At 43.2% G+C, this 17,697-nt stretch overlaps 1 protein-coding gene across 1 annotated transcript in view; it reads left to right on the top strand.

The window, feature by feature from the left end:
• The window catches only part of xylt1 (xylosyltransferase I), an 87,946-nt gene that overhangs the window by 58,291 nt on the left and 11,958 nt on the right, over positions 1 to 17,697 (top strand). The window contains exons 6-9 of the mRNA XM_080415570.1: positions 888 to 1,104; positions 1,511 to 1,687; positions 4,914 to 5,179; positions 10,305 to 10,503. Of these exons, the coding sequence (XP_080271696.1) occupies positions 888 to 1,104; positions 1,511 to 1,687; positions 4,914 to 5,179; positions 10,305 to 10,503 (859 nt within the window). The remainder of the gene's footprint in view (positions 1 to 887; positions 1,105 to 1,510; positions 1,688 to 4,913; positions 5,180 to 10,304; positions 10,504 to 17,697) is intronic.

The raw sequence follows: 17,697 nt of genomic DNA, 5'->3' as shown, positions 1-17,697 counted from the left end.
ACTAGCGACTGGAAGCATATAGCATTTATGACAATGTTTATTGAGGTAAGAAAATCAAGTCTAAAGTTTGTCAAAAACCCACCCACCCACAGGAAGCTGGGCCCTTGCTTAGTACAGAATTTTACAACTGTCAATACCGTAGGTGCGGACTGGGAATACAGAAACCTATGATTCTAAATAGTAATTCATCAGTACATTCTCTCTCGCATACTTATTTGGGGTATGTGATAGGAAAACAAAGAACCATGGTTGTCCCCAGTGGTGGAAAGAAACTAAGTACATTTACTTGAGTACTGTACTTAAGTACAATTTTGAGGTATTTGTACTTTACTTGAGTATTTCCAATTTCCAATACTTTTACTTCTACTCCACTACATCTCAGAAGCAAATATTGTACTTTTACTCCACTACAATTATTTAAAAACTTTAGTTACTAGTTACTTTTCAGATATAAATTATGATATTATGACGCATACATTAACCACTTTAACCCTATTTTATACCTAGGCTATTTGAAAATAGCCGATCTACAAGCTCAAAACGCGTCGCATCGCGACGCGTTGTGAGCTTGTAGATCTGCTATTTTCAAATATTTTGTACTTTTAGTTTTGATACTTTAAGTACATTTTGATGCCAATACTTTTGTACTTTTACTCAAGTAAATTTTGAATTCTGGACTTTTACTTGTAACAGAGTATTTTTATATTGCAGTATTGGTACTTTTACTTAAGTAAACAATTGGATTACTTTTTCCACCACTGGTTGTCCCTTGACCCCACTTTGAGAACCACTGGCCTATAACATAACCTCAATACAATGTGCTTGGAATACCTTCATGCAGCAACCGAGAGTGACTAACCAGAGAACATTTTGTGTGTGATCACTAGGTTTATTCGCAAGCAGGGCCTGGATCGGCTGTTTTTCGAGTGTGACACCCACATGTGGAGGCTGGGTGATCGTAAAATCCCGGAAGGCATTTCTGTAGACGGTGGATCTGACTGGTTCCTGCTGAATCGCATGTTCGTCGAGTATGTCATCAACTCTCAGGATGACCTGGTCACCAGCATGAAGCGCTTCTACGCCTACACACTGCTGCCTGCTGAGGTAAATATGCACCGATGCACGGGCACAGACATGCACAGCTACTCGCCGCTGTCATGTTCATGTGATGAAGTATTTCTGTGCCTAATGTCATGTTCACCTGTCAAGTCTGACTCATACTGTATACTACACTTTTTTAAATAGTATATATTTCTGTTTAACTTGGTTCTAGAGGTACCAAATGAAATCTTTGAAAGACAATATGGAATCATAACACTCACACAAGGATGTGAGAGAATTTCTTCTCTGATGGTATACCAGAATTAGCGTTTTTTTAATGAGCTAATACACATTCTTTGTTTCACAGTCGAGTTTGTTTCACAGTCGAGTTTCACACTTTCTCTTTCTCTCTCTCTTTTCTCCCTCTCTTTCTTTCTCTGTTTCTCTCTATTTCTCCCTCCATCCCTAGTCATTCTTTCACACAGTGCTGGAGAACAGTGCCCACTGTGAGAGCATGATGGACAACAACCTGCGCATCACCAACTGGAACAGGAAGCTGGGCTGTAAATGCCAGTATAAACACATAGTGGACTGGTGCGGATGCTCCCCTAATGACTTCAAGCCCGCCGACTTCCACCGCTTCCAGGTACATTCTATAATGGCACTGCAGGTGCTTGCAGACAAACTAATGGACACAAAGGCAAGCGGATGTGTGTGTGTGTGTGTGTGTGTGTGTGTGTGTGTGTGTGTGTGTGTGTGTGTGTGTGTGTGTGTGTGTGTGTGTGTGTGTGTGTGTGTGTGTGTGTGTGTGTGTGTGTGTGTGTGTGTGTGTGTGTGTGGTTTCACTTTGACTTGTCCTGTCCTCACATATTAGCACTGTACCGACCTCCTATTCAGTATGGTGTGAAGATAATGCCAATAGCAATAATTGCAAAGAGGAAAGATTACATTACACAAGGGTACAAGATTATAGTAGTATCTTTTATTTAGTATCAAACTAAAATCTATTTAGCCTGGCTTGGAAGGGAGAGTTTAGCTTGTTAAAAAACAAAAACAAAAAAAAGCACGACCAATATTGTTGTCGACTGACCGTTACTGAACTCCTAAAAGAGTAGGCTAAAAAAAAGGGCTAAATATTCTGCAACAGTGAAATATCATGTCAAGTCATGTTCTTCCAGTATGCACTCTCTTTCTCATACAGTGCTTTACAGTATGTATACACACAATAAAAAATGATGGTGGTGACTTCATCTCTGTAAACGCCATGGTCTCTGCCAACCTTGAGCTAACCGCTGGTCCCTGGCGTCTTGCTGGGTCTGGTTGTCACCACTCATATATTGTACAGTAAGTGTAGTCCAATACTAAGTCCCTCTTAGAGCAAGACAGACCACAGTGTTAATAGGACATAACTAATAATTATTTCAGGGTGTTTGTCTCTGTTTAAATCTTTAAACAGATAAGACAATGTGTGTTTAGTTTACTATCCAGTGAGAGAGGGTATATATTTTAGTACAATGGAAGAGGATATGTAATTAGGTTTTATACCTTTATTTATACAGGTAAATCCCGTTGAGATGCAAGATCTTTTTTTTTAAGGGAGCCCTGTCCAAATTAGTAGCAATACAAAACGTTTCAACAACATGAAGACAAAACATTAAAAGCAACAAGTTACATTATAACAAATAACATAAAACAACATTAAAAGCACCCATAGAGGGGGTGCCGATGGCCAAGTGGTTAAGGCGTTGATGCCTGACAGTGTGTCTCCGCCGGGTTCGATTCCCGAGCCTGGTGGCGGATTTGCTGCACGTCACTCCCCCTTTTCCTGTCTCTCTCCACTGTCCTATCAAAATAAAGGCGAAAAGTAAAAGAAAAAACTACCTACATAAAATAATAACTCAAAATACACTAGTTATGAAAACAGTCGCAATTTCCAATAGAATTGGCTTCAAAACATTCACTAAATGATATTGTCGACAAGGAGAGGTTCTGTACAGTGATACACGTGGAAAGTCTCTCTCACAGACAGGCGAGGTGAATAAGTTCTGGTGCTTCCAGACCTCCACATTACGGACAAGACAAGCGACCTGAAAACATCTCACCCGCTATAAATGTGGTGTCTTTCAAAGTGAGATCTTTCATGCTTACCACGTTCAGAATTTCTCACTTAAGGAGTGGTGTCTCAGAATGAGAGTGTGACCATACTCACTCCCCCACCCCCACCCCCACAGTCCTCAAGTGAGAAAAGGCTTTGTTGCCAGATGTGTGCCTTTCTGCAGCTTGATTAACCCCCCTTCCCTCCTTTGCAGGAGGTAGTGTAGAGGTGTGCAATGTGCGGAATAGCGTCTGGAACTGAAACGCGACCGTTGTGTCTCTGCCAAAGGGTGTAGGTGGCGGTTTTCATGATGCACTGTCAACCACAACCACACAACTATGCATGTGGGATGGAGAGAGTGGGTGGTCGGAGGGGAGGGGAGGGGTGGGCGACGAGGCCAGACAGTGTTACTAATGGAAAATCCCAAATGTCTGAATTAGATGAAGAAGGAAAAAAGATGGATGGATGGATGGATGGATGGTGATGAGCAAGAGGTCACTATTAACAACATGAACCCTAGTGCCCCTTTTTGGGGCGAACATTTGTTGAAAAGGGCCTAGTATAGAACCCTAGGTGACTCCAGTCAACTAAGTATATACGCCTTAAGTAGATTAATATCATGTTCTCCCTTTCATCAGTCCATCATCTCACCACTTGCACCACAAGAAAAAAACGATCTGACGCGGATGCTTGAAATGTCTTGTCTTGCCGTACCCTCGCCCCCACATTGTTTCATCAATACACATTGCAACATGGCATACTGGTTCCTCCCAGATTTCCCCTGAGACACCCTCACCCCTTCATGTGAAATCTTAATCACAAACTCTGAATAGGAGGTGTCTCATGAGATGTTATGTCACTGCTCAGAGAAAAAATATATATTATATTATATATATTCATTTAACCCATTGAGACCTGAAGCCGATTCTAAATCTCAACAGTTTTCTGAAAAACGTCGGTGGTGCTCAATCTTTTTCATGTCAAGGACCCCCAAAATTATATGTTTTTGGCCGCGGACCCCCATCAAAATATGTTGTTCCAGGGACCCCCAGAAGCAAAGATTTGAGTTAAAAATGTTCGCTTTAAAAATATATATATTCAAAGATTTGCACAAATTTTCACGATTTTTCAAAAATAGCAGATCTACAAGCTCGTAGCGCGGCACTCGGTGCCGCGCTATGAGCTTGTATATCTGCTATTTTTGAATAGCCCAAAGTGTAAAATAATGCTTTTTAGCTCAAATCTAAAAATGACACAGTTCCAGGTCTTAATGGGTTAAACATTTTATAAATAGGTTCCCTCCGTGAATGAATGCATAATCTAAACTTCTTCGGTTTTGGAAGGGGGTGCACCATGGCCCCGAATGCCCAACAGGCACTTGATACAGAGCCGTAATAAACATAACATAATACAGACATAGTATTAGCTCTGCCAGAGATAAAACGAGAACAGCTTTGATATAATACATACACTTTGTGCGGACATGCCACTGTGTCACGTAACCCAGCTAAACTGTTTCAGGGTACGCCTCCTCTCTCTCTCTCTCTCTCTCTCTCTCTCTCTCTCTCTCTCTCTCTCTCTCTCTCTCTCTCTCTCTCTCTCTCAGTATCTCTCTCTCTCCCTTTCGGTCTCTCTCCTTCCTATCGCTCTCTTCCACCCACACACATCAGCACCACTTTGTTTCCCTGTCCTCTCAACGTGCCACCATTTTCTTAATCTTCTTTCTTTTCCCCCCCTCTTTTATCTCTCCTCTCCCTGCTGTGCTCGTCCTCTGCAGCAAACAGCTCGGCCCACCTTCTTTGCCAGGAAGTTTGAAGCCAGCGTCAACCAGGAGATAGTGAACCAGCTGGACTCCTACCTGTTTGGACCGTTCCCCCAGGGGACCCCGGGCCTCCAGGCCTACTGGGAGACAGTGTATGATGAACCAGATGGGGTGGCCAGTCTGTCAGACACACAGCTCACACACTACCACTCCTTCTCAAGGCTGGGCCTGGCCAGGGCTGCTGCCTCGCTGCAGGGAAACCCCAAGGACAATAGCTGCAGGTTAGATTTGTTTACATATTGTACTGGGGCTGGGCAATTAACCGCAAATTATATTTGTCTCCGCCAGGCCGAAGGCACGGCCGAAGGCACGGCCGAAGGCACGCACGCACGCACGCACGCACGCACGCACGCACGCACGCACGCACGCACGCACGCACGCACGCACGCACGCACGCACGCACGCACGCACGCACGACACACACACACACACACACACACACACACACACACACACACACACACACACACACACACACACAAAATGAAATGACAGGGAGGCTGAATATCCCTCAGTGCAAGCTAAGTCAGTGCAAGCTAAAGCTGTCCCATATCCCTAGAGGTTCTACAGCAGCTGACCAGTCAGTGTAAGCTAAAGTGCCAGCGCACGCTGAACTGTCACTGCAAGCGCCCTTGCTGCTGCTAAAAGAGCTCACCGTGCCAAACATGGACAGAACTCGCCAAACACAGTTGCTGCCGTTGGTTTTGTCAAATTCACGGGGGAGGAAACACTGGAGTTTATCCAGTGTTCATATGAACCGAAACACAGAGCAGACAACAGAGACCTTCGATGGTTCATAGAATACATGCTGCATAACGGCATCATGCTGGCCTTGTTTTCAGCCAAGTCCCTCCACACGCTGTCTGTGAATCCCAGTGGGACTACCATTCAATTTGCTACGGCGTTCCTCGTTGACAGTAATGTTAATCTATTTATTCAATTAACTACTTCAACCCCGGTGTCCCAATTTTTGGCATGTCGTTATAGGCGAAAACACCAATTAAACGAACAAATGACATTTGAAAATCAAAAAGGTTTTGAAAAAATAACTTTTTTGATTAACCAAATAATATATACTGTAGATAATTTGTATTTATCAACAAAACAATTAACCACTTAAATCCTATTTTATACTTCTTGTGTGACGTAAATTATTCGAAGCTATTATAACATAGCGGCCAACATAGTGGCCATTGCTGAGTGGTTAGTGAGCCCGCTTAGGGAGCCAGAGGCCCTGGTTTCCCCAGGTACGATTCCAGGCCAGGCCAGCAAATGCGTCGATGAAATGAAATTTGTCCCTGAGCAAGACTCTTAACCCCTAATTGCTCACAGGCCCTCATTGGAAACAAGACCGCAAGGACTTTCATGAACGGACCTGTTAAAGGAATTATCCTTATCCTTAGCCTATTAGCCTGGTTCCAGACAAATCTGCCATTGCAAAAAAGACTTTGGCAGATTAGGTCTGGCCCCTCTCAATAGAGATTTTATTTCTCTCCCTCCGAAGTTGTGAGGGACCAATCAGAGCCCAGTATGCAAATATGCGGCGGGTTTATCACCAGTGATTTATTTATTTATTTGCCCCTCGGAAATGCAGCTTCAACACAGAGATTCCAGACTAATATTATCTACGCATTGATATTAGTCTGGCCAGGCTAATTATAACATGCCCAAACTAGAGAACAATTACTAATTGATTGTTTGATAATATTATTGATTATCAATTATTAGTCGATTAAGTCGACTAGTTCAATTAACCTATTACACCTATTACCCACGGTATACAGCTTCAGGCATAATGTATCAGCCCTCGCCTTCGGCTATCCACAACCACACAGGTGCAGTTCATTCATAACTTCTATTGACCTCACATTTATAAGCTGCTTACACTCAGGTTAGCATGAGTAACCCAAACCTACGAAAGGTTTTGTTTGTCAGCAAAGACTTTCTCTCTGGTTGGCATCACATTTCAGTAGCACACATCATTGGGAACAATAGATAGCCCCAAAAAGCAGCTGGGAACTCTGGTTAATGCAGTGTGCTTTGTAACATAATATGTCATTTCAGTCAATTATACCGGCCTGCGGTGATCAGTCTATGTAGGTTACAGTGTTAGAAACGGTCCCTTGACGCCAATGTATTATTAGTGGGCTTTGTGTTACTTTGAAAATGCATGTGGCAAAGTTTAGAAGGGAAACCGCACTTTCTTCTCTGGTTCCATGCTTAATGTTGAGAAGGAATGTTTTTCTCAGCATTATTGTATTTTAGTAGGGTTGTGTCTTCAATAGCTGGTATTTTTGAATCTTGTATAACCAAGTACCGCTAGAATCTGTCTACTGTATTATTCACTGTATTTTTGTTTTAGTATGTGAGTCCCTAACTGTGGATTTATTCTGCTCAAGCGGGCTGAATCGCAAACATATAAATGTGCTGAAACCACATGTTTTGGAAGAGTGTCTATGATTACCTGCTGTTGCTGGGAGCCAATGTCACTTAAAATATGAGCTATTTCTTAACCTTTAAAATTGCCCATGCAGAGACGTTTTGCTGATGACATCCTCTTTTCCAACGATATCCTGATTTGCTCTCATTCATTTACATTCTTAATTTCTTAAAAAACTTGACACTCGTCGAATATTCTCTGGAATATATCTAAAATGAAAAATAATAAAAATGCATATGCATCAGCATACAAAATACGTTTTAAATGAAACTATTGAAATTATTGATTTAATTGTTTTTATTTAATTTTTTATATTTTGAATGAGACATACATATGTTATTAAATTGTTCTGGGAATATGGGGTTTAGTGCAACCAAAGTCTCTTTCCACTGACACGGCTGAGAGTGTTGCTCAAAGGTACTTTGACGGTGGTTGGAGACTGGAGAGGACAAAACAGCGTGTGGTGCTTTAAATTCCCCAGTCATCTTGTTGCTGCGGTGTGCAGTGGTGGAAGAAGTGCTCAAATGTGTTACTCAAGTAAAAGTAGCAATACCACAATTTAGAAATACTCTGTTACAAGTAAAGCTCCTGTATTCATAATTTGACTTGAGTAAAAGTACAAAAGTATTGGCATCAAAAAATACTTACAGTAACAAAGTAAAAGTACTCATTATGCCGAATGTCCCATTTCACAAATTAATGTCTTCTAAATTAAAAAATAGAGCTCTACAAGCTCACAACATGTAGATAAGTACAAAATAGGGCCTAAATGGTTAATGATTGTGTTTTAATAATAATCGAAATCTACAAAGTACCTAGTAACGCTGTCATATAATTGTAGTGGAGGCCTCTGAGATGTAGCGGAGCAGAAGTATCCAAAAATTTAAATACTCAAGGAAAGCAAAAGTAGGCTACTGGAAACGTTCTACTTAATCACAGCACTTGAGTAAATGTACTTAGTTACTTCCCACCGCTGGCAGCGTGTGCCTTTTGAGTTGGTAGTAGCTCCACGTAAGCAGAGCTCCAGTAGAGCAGAATGTCCAGTCAGTGCCAGCGCTCCCCTGCTGCATTGTGGGTGTTCTACAAAGCCCTGTGGGTAGAGCTGAGTGGAGAGAGGAAACATGTTTCCGTCTGTCAAACCTCAAAACCACTCCTTCTATCAGCTACAGCTGTTTCTACTCCTGTACTCCATCTGGTAAAGAGCGAAAGAGCAAGGATAATGAAGGTTGTAGATGTCTAGATTTAGATAGATAGATAGATAGATAGATAGATAGATAGATAGATAGATAGATAGATAGATAGATAGATAGATAGATAGATAGATAGATAGATAGATAGATAGATAGATACTTTCCTGTATAGTTGCCCTACATCAAGCAAAGGGAGATCACTACTGTACGCATGTGTTTCTTCATGCATTTACATGTGTGCACATAAGTATGCAGGTACGCATTTATGCATATTTATGTGTGCATGCGTGTAGAATTGAATTATACCTCTGAAAGATTGGGTGGGGCTGCCACCGTGAGCAGTGCTGATTGGAGTCTCACAGCATCTTGACATGCATGGCTCCAGGGGGGGTGGGGGTCTGAAAGGAGCTTCTGTATACAGCCTAAGCTTCAATCCCCAGCCTCTACCTCTAATACTGGCAGTCCCTTGTCCCTCTGGGACCGAGAGTGCGGTGGAGAAGGTGGGCTGAAGCAGAGGCACAGAATGGAGAGGAGATAGAAAGAGGAAGAGAAAGGGAGAAAATAAGGCATTAGGTACGGAAAGAAAGTGTGGAGTGCTATCCTTGCGGGTGTAAATATTTGCTGTTCTACTTGTCAGGCTAGCATTTGCCAGGACGGGTTGACTCGTAGTCCTCAGCAGGAATAATGATGAGATGGTGGGTACCGGTGTGCAGGGAGGCTAGATGTGTGGCACGTGCACGCATGCACTCGCGTGGTTATGTGTGCACACGCAGCGTTTGTGTACATACATTCATACATGCATACATGCATGTACCACCATCCACCCATGTATGCATTCTTGCATATGTGTGCACGTCATAAGAGAGGTAGAGGATGACTAAACTGGGAGAGAGAAGGAGGGATGGATGGAGAACAGATGGAGAGGGCAGCTGTGCTCGCTACCATTTCCGTTTCCCAGAAGTTGCCTGCCCCGAGGGCCAGCCATCCTTCAGTGCACAACAGCACACAAACAAAATAGACTTCTACACAACAGACTTATTCAAAAGTGAGACCCTGCACTTGCCTCTTGCTAACTGCATGACCCAATTCAACTTAGTTCTTACTGTTTGTTATAACGTGTGTGTGTGTGTGTGGGTGCGTGCGTGCGTGCGTGCGTGCGTGCGTGCGTGCGTGTGTGCGTGCGTGTGTGTGTGCGTGCGTGCGTGCGTGCGTGCGTGCGTGCGTGCGTACGTGCGTGCGTGCGTGCACTGTACATTGACTATTTTCGGCGCGTACGACAACGAAGTACAAATCGGGCTTAACTCGACCCCCCTGCCAATGCAGCCCCCCATTACTTAGCAGACCACTGTGGTCTGGGCTCTCTCTTTGTTTCATCAACAGTACACATCGCTTCACATCGAGTCGGAACACATATCCAACCAACCAACACATGCTTCATAAGGTCATTGAATTAATGTCCACCTTGTCGCACAATCATGGAACACATCAACCACAAAGTAACCTTCAATGTGAGCATCCATTAGCATCAAGTCACATTAGCATTCTCAAAGCCAGTCCCATCCGGTCGCCATCCAGATCTAGATATTCCTCTCCTCTTACACGGTTGCCCTTTAAAAAACAGCACAGCGGGCAGGTTGGTACGTATCGGGTTTGCTAATGGACTCCTCTCTCTCTCCCTCTCTCTTTCTCTCCTCTGAATGCTCTTTGGGTTGCCAGGTATTTCCCCATGGGCCACCCAGTGTCAGTCCATCTCTACTTCCAGTCCGACCAGTTCCAGGGTTACCTGGTCAAGCACCATGCCACCAACCTGGCAACGAGCAAGCTGGAAACCTTGGAGACCTGGGTGTCGCCCAGGAAGAACTTCAAGATCACGACCCCTCCCAGCAGCACGTTCAGCCGCCTGCAGTTTGCCGAGGTGAGTCAGCACATCCGCCATGTGTTGTTCGGCTGACTTTTATGTATCATTTACGTTTGCTGTTTAAGCTGCTGATTTGGCATGAGTCAATCATTCAATCACTCACAGCGCAGCGAGTGAGCGCAATTAGAATCATAAGCACCGCACAGGGAAAACACAGCTCTGTAGAACATAATTAGAGGTGAGGAATTCAACTCATTGCCATGGTGACCTTATATTCATTGCTATGGCGACCTTGCTGAGACTCGTTGCGACTCGACTTTAGGCAATTAAACGTGGGCCTGTAATGGCCTTGTAAAATGTAAATTGATTGAATTCATCAGCGCTTATGTGGATGAGCGCCTTGTGTGCTGCTTATTTGTTGTTTCCTAATGGAACGTCTTCTCACCTTCACACTGGAATGCTTCCCTTGATTGTCTTGTTATGTTAATCTGTATTTCTGTTTACCACAACCCCTCTTTAGGATACAATAGCCTGGCTTAAGATGTGACAGCCAGCACATCTTTTTTTTTAGAAAGGGACAAAATTAGCTGTGTGAATGCAGAATGACCGTTTTCTTTTCTGCAGTTTTTCACGCATCACTTGTCCATTCTTATCAAGCAGAAAAGCTATTGACATGTCCAGGCTGCACAAATGAATTTGTTCATTTCACCTACGTGGCTCAATCTTGTAAATCTGAGGCTTTTGTGAAAATTTGACCTTTAAAATAATATGTAACGATTATGTATTCTCAGTTTGTCACACCACAGAATAATGTGTTATTAACCAACCAGCCAAATTTTAATGACAAAATAAATTGCCACGTTTTGAAAATTAAGTTTCATTAGGCAAAGACACAATTAGGCTTCTTTCTGTCTGTTCTCTCTGACTTGGACGCTGGGGGCGTGTCCGCTGAGGCTTGCTATATTTGCTTATTTCCCAGAATGCACACAGGAAATGTGGAGTTGTTTACAGTTGTTTGAATATGGGAATGCGTAAGGGGATTACAGTATGTTATGGGACTTTATGTGTAGTGTTGTGTCATGGTGTTAATTTGGTGATTTGTGTTTTTTTTGTAACACCTTTAGTTGCATTAACAGTCATTGACTTTTAGTTTTCACTACTCCCTCTGCCTTTTCTCTTTGATGTTGAGTCACTTCGTGTGGTTGTGCTTTGCAAGTGTCTTCTGAGATTGTAGATTTACTTTTTTTGTTGCGAGACACTGTAAATACAATGGAGTATAAAACTGAGCTGAAGGGCCTCGACAGGCAGTCGTTGCAATGCTGAATAAACAAAGACGGCAGCCACTATGTAACTCACGTCCCTGTATTTCCCACTCATTCGTGTGCCCGACCCCTCCACCTCGCCCACAACACGTTGGATAGTGCCGTCAACTCAAAACAAGGCACCTGCACAGCCAAACACACACACACACACACACACACACACACACACACACACACACACACACACACACACACACACACACACACACACACAGAAAGAAGGAAACACGTAAAAGGATTCATAGGACAGAAACACTACATCACAAGTCTCACAAATCTCTGGTTCTGTGTATTATTAGGGGGCCGGGGCGGAGCTGAAATCATCACTTGCGCTGTATCATTTGCATATTACAGTAGGACCATGGTGCATCATCAGGTATGATTCCTTCCAACCTGGCCCATAAAATCATAACTCAGATATGATTACAAAAATGTTAAGTGGTCTTTTTGGGGCTTCTGCGCGTCACTGCTGTGAAGTGTGCAGCCCTGTGCGCAAGCTTGTGCACAAGCATGTGCGCAAGCTCGTGAGTCGAGCCCATTGGTCGAAACCGTTTTCCGCTCGTTCATGTACAGTGGCCCCAGCTGCAGTACCTATGAATGGCCAGCATGTCCAATGCGCTTCAATGCAACCACTGGGTTCTGGGGGCTTGGTGTCTCCCCCCATCTCTCTCCCCATTTCCTGTCAGCCTACTGTCCAATCAAAAAAGGCATAAAAAGCCCCCAAAAAATAGTTTTAAAAAAAAATCTTTACAGCCTCACGTTTGTAGGCTAGACAAGGAAAGAGAGAAGTGATCTGAATTCTGATTGTGATATGGTGCTCAGCCTAGAAGTGCAGTTTCTGTCTAGGTAATGTGCAAGAGAGAAGCTGCTTAGCACATGTGATATATATTATAGTGGATTGCACACAGTGAAATCCTCAATACTAATTCAACTCTGTGGGTCCTAATTTGGGGCAGGTGCAGTAAATGGCTGAATTAACAATTTCCGGAGGCAAAGTGGCGTGTTTTTTCCCTGCCTGTGTGATTGGTATTTTGGGGACTCTACGTGCACCGGTGTGGGAGGAAAGATGCAGTGGGGAGTGTGCCGTTTGCAAATCAGCAATTTTGGGGTCCGCTGTCCGCCGCCCGCATGCTTGGACCAGGTCTACTGGCTTAGGGAGTCACTCACTCGTCCATTGCTATTTTTGTCACACTTTAGTTGGCCGAGGTACACCCAGAAAGATGTCTCCAAAATCACACAAACAAAAGTATGTTACACATGTCTGTTTCACTTTGGCATTAATCCCTCAAGCTGGGAAGTATATTTTAGGATACTTTCATGCATTCTAGCCCACACATGACAATGGATAAATGCTTGCATCCTACAAAACTGTACTGTACTAGTGGAAGCATACTCCATTTTATAGAACCAGACCCATTTTATAGACCAGTAGTTCTCAAAGTGGGGTCCGGGGACCCCCAGGGGTCCTTGACAGGGTTCCAGGGGGTCCCAAGCAAAATGTGTTAATACAGCATAAAATCGGTTTAACCACTTTAACCACGGTTTACCCTATTTTATACTTGGCCATTAAAAAATAGCATACAGTATCTACAAGCTCACAACACATTGTGTGTGACACGTTGTAGACTTGCTATTTTCGAAAAATGACAAAGAATCTTAACAAAATAACGTAACAGCAATTTAACAACATGAATCTTCGCTTATGGGGTCTCTACAAAACCCTTATGGGGGTCTGCGGCCAAATACATATCAATTTAGGGGTCCTAGACATGAAAAGGTTTGAGAACCACAACATTTCTTGTGGATAGGTCACATGGACAGGTAAGCACGGAGCCACAGACACAAAAAAAACTACTTCTGCGTAGACCTCCTACAGGCAGATGTCTGCTCAGGGTCCTCTGTATGCAGAGCTGGTTTCAGACTATACAGACCCCGGGGATTTAACCAGGTTTAAGATTGCCCATTCACCTCCCGACATTAAGCACATATTTGTTTAGTGCCAATTGCCTACTACTGAACTTCCCTACAGGGATTCAGGGGTCAAAATTAATTACTTACCAACCTTGGAGAAATAAAAAATGTTAGCACTGCTGCTCAACTCAAAAAGTTAGGAGCGCACTCGAGTGTGGCGCAGTGCTAAAGTGTCTGCCCACCTTGCTCGGAGGTTGTGGGTTCCACTTCCCAATCCACCGTGGCTCTTCCGGCTTTGTGGAGCGCCTATACGAACACAATTGGCCCGTGTTTTGAGGGAGGGAAGCCAGGATTTAAAATATGGTCTCCTGGCTCTCGGTCCCTTTTACATCCATCTCTTCACTGAGACAGAGGCATCAAACGTCTCCAGAGGATGACCCGCTACACTCCTATCACATCTTCAATATCATTGGAATTTCTAAGTTATAGATTAATTGCAATGTAATAGTATCCTAAAGAAAGAAAGAAATGTCCACAATGTAGGCAATAATAGAATGAAGGGTGCTCCTTGCAAACATAAAGCATAGAATAAACAGCAAGACTGTCGTTCTGAGAAGAGAGGATGAAGGGATAATAAACGGCAGACTGCAACCAGTGCTGTAGTGGACGGTATACACACAACGTTACATTTGTATTGCATTGCGTATACTCACTTCTAATGTGCCCATCAATCAGGTTGAGTGTTGTCATAAATATGCATTTTTCAGTAAGCTACTTATTGATTCTAAGTATTCGAAACTGTTTCAATGCTCATTTGTTTCTCTAGACCAGACGTGTGTTCTCCTATGACTAGAGGAAAAATTACACGCACAACGCGAGCACACACACACACACACACACACACACAGTGGCGGGGGAGGCGCTGAAACTGAAAGTGTGCTACACAGCGCATTTATAACATGTTAATAATGAAATATTTTTATATTTTATCTTGAATTTTGTTAATTAACATTAATTAATAATAATTAAAAAAAAATCTAATTCACCAAATAATCTGGCGACCCCCCCCCAAATTATTTGGCGACCCCTCTGGGGGTCGCGACCCCCAGGTTGAGAACCACTGAGGCAGAAAGCGGTGGAATGTCAACGCAGAGCGCTCAGCTACGAACTTTGATTAGAAAGTAGCTTACCTGCTCAGAAGCTTTCTTGCTTTTCAAGCTTAGAAAGTCTGCAATAACATTACTGAATTCCAGTTCCCTGAACAAATCTCTTTCTAAAGACATGCGAGTCTGTTGACTCCCATGGTGGATCTCATATAGTTTTTGATCAATGAGAGTTTAGGAAACGAAAGCGTGTGATGTTCCTTTACTTATCAGCTGTAAAGATTGCCTTGCAGATTCATCATGCAGTCATGGTTCTTTGAGAGGTGAGACATCTAGAAGAGGGTCTGTCTGTCTGTCTGTCTGTCTGTCTGTCTGTTTGTCTGGGGCTATTCTCGCAAACCACCTGACTGATCAGCACCAAATTTCTTGTGCACGCTGCCAGGTCATCGAAGTACCTCAATCCTTTTCCCCCCACGTTTTATATTTTTTGAAATATTTAACTTAACTCATTCACTGCCAGGCTTATTTCAAGCTTGTTGATCCCTGTGCCACAGGCAGGAAAAATGGAAAAAATTAATTTTTTTCTCCGTTTACATTTTAACATTGAAGTGGATGGAGCATTAACTTTTTGAAAATCGTTTTCTCCTAGTTCCTTTGAGAAAAAAAAAAAAAAAAAGGTGACGTCAAAAGACGTCATTGGCACTAATGGCACACTGAAAACGGCCGTCAAAAGACGTCATTGGCACTCAGGCGGTTGATTGGATTGAGCTGAAACCTTGAGTCATAAGTCATGAGTAGACTCTTGACACTTGAAGTCTAAGATCCACATGGGAGCCACACCGTTATAGCGTTATTAGACCAAGTCTTGTTATAAATTATTTAAAATGGACCATTTCAAAACCCCAAAACTAAGATGTTGTGGCCGACCTACATAACCAGCTTGCCTAAAATGTAATTGGACCATAACAGTGAATGAAACGAGCCAAAACAATCTCAATAATGTTTATTGGACAACACTGCGTTTTACATTTGCTCCCAAGATATCATCTCTCAGCGGTCTGTTTGTGGTGCTGTAGATTTGTTGCTTGTTGTCGAAATTACGTTTCTGAGGCTTTTCTTCCATGACACTGTGAGCATTCCCAGGACACATGTTGCTCTGAGCACAGTGCTCTGCTCTTAAAGGTAATAAAAAGCAATGATTTGATTGGTCATGTTGGACCAATCTCAACACTTAAGGCCTTTGCAGACAGGGTGCGATTAGTCAATCAGTTTTTACCGCATGCGAAAAGACGCACAAATCGAACTGGGTTATTATTTTTTTTAAACGCATCGCCGCAGCCACTTGCCGCGCGGCAAATTCGGAGCCGGTGTGCATGAGGTCATAGAGAACCATGTGTTCATTTAAAAAATGATATTGTCCGTTTTTTCCGTGCGAAGAATCGCACCCTGTCTGCAAAGGCCTTTAGTCTGCCCTTCTCCAGTCTGGGAAATACCAAACGTCTTGTCATCACGCACCTCCCGCCATGCCGTTGACTGTGATTCACACCGGTGTGCCTGTTTTCCATGATCACCAGAAGAACAACATGATTAAGTCCAAATTACTCTACATACCACTGCATAAGTATATTGATGAGCAGATTTGACATTGAGTTTTATTCAAATAAGTTAGATAAGTCTTAGGGGATGTTTGAGACGCACACACTTTTATCTTTATTTCAATGGATGTGCCTCTTTTTTTCTCTTTTGTGACTCATTCAGCCTTAAGGTTCTTTAGAAATAGGATTTTTACAGGAGCTCAGGATTCAAGGCTGTTTAATCTTAAAGTGCTGCAGGATTCAGAGTCAGTGTGCTGCATAAGTGGCAGACTGTAGACAGACAGGGTTACCACCTTCCTTCCTCTATTCGTCTTTGTATCTTTATTTAACATCCATCCATCCATCTTGCCCATAGTCACTGGGTAGTTTTAAATCTCGCCCGAGGGAGTCCTCCGGTACTGCAGTGAACACCTGTGTTTGATTATCTGGGCAAAAAAGTGCCACTAATAAGCCTCTGAACAGAGCCCTGGGGGCCTTCAAACCTTGCGGCTTTAATCAGGGCCAGCTGTAGGCTGGGGCTGGCCGCTTCGCTGCCTGATCAAATTGACCTGTCTTGTTTTATGGAGGTGTCAGACTCTGGGCGCCAGTGAGATGGTGACGTGGGGAGAGGGTTTGTGCTGCTGCTAGGTCAGCATTAGGGGAAATAAGTATAGTTTGTAATGATGTGAAAAGGGTTTTTATAGTGCCAGCTTCAAATGGAGAAATGAACAGAACGCGGGACGCTAGGATAAAGTGTGCAGTGACCAAGCAAGCCCCCAGGAATGGGAGGGCTTTTTGAAGCAAAAGTTTACAAGTGGCCAACTAAGAAACTGCAAGTTTAGCATCACCAGTTAATGGCTTGACCAATGGGCTCGACTCACGGGCTCGCTCGTGGAGGTAGTTTGTGTTGTAGAACACATGAAGGACACTAAAGCGAATGTTTTATAACCTCAGTGACGTGACGAATACCCAGAAGTGCTGCAGGGTGAGAAACTTTCATTGAAATGAGTGGGTGGGGATTTTCTGTGACCTCTCAGATATTATACAGTATAGCTCTATATGGCAACGGGAATGGCCCTAATTGGCATATGTGGAAAGTAAAGTGGGTGAACATTCTAATGTACAAGTGATTTGCAGATGTTTTTCTGCTGTGAGACAGCAGAAATAAGTTCTTAGTCATCAGCATAGTAAGAAAAATGAGAGTTAAGTCGTTAACTGCAGGAAACTGCGGTTCTTAGTCATGGGATGAGTCACAAGGATAAAACCTGAATTGTCAAGATCAAGAAAAGTGTGAGTAAAGGCTGTGACACACCAGGGCCGATGTTGGGCCATCGATAAGTG

The sequence above is a fragment of the Gymnoscopelus braueri genome (genome assembly GCF_963280865.1).
Source record: "Gymnoscopelus braueri genome assembly, chromosome: 2".
Classification (NCBI taxonomy): Eukaryota; Metazoa; Chordata; class Actinopteri; order Myctophiformes; family Myctophidae; genus Gymnoscopelus; species Gymnoscopelus braueri.
This window is presented reverse-complemented; position numbering and strand designations above follow the sequence as displayed.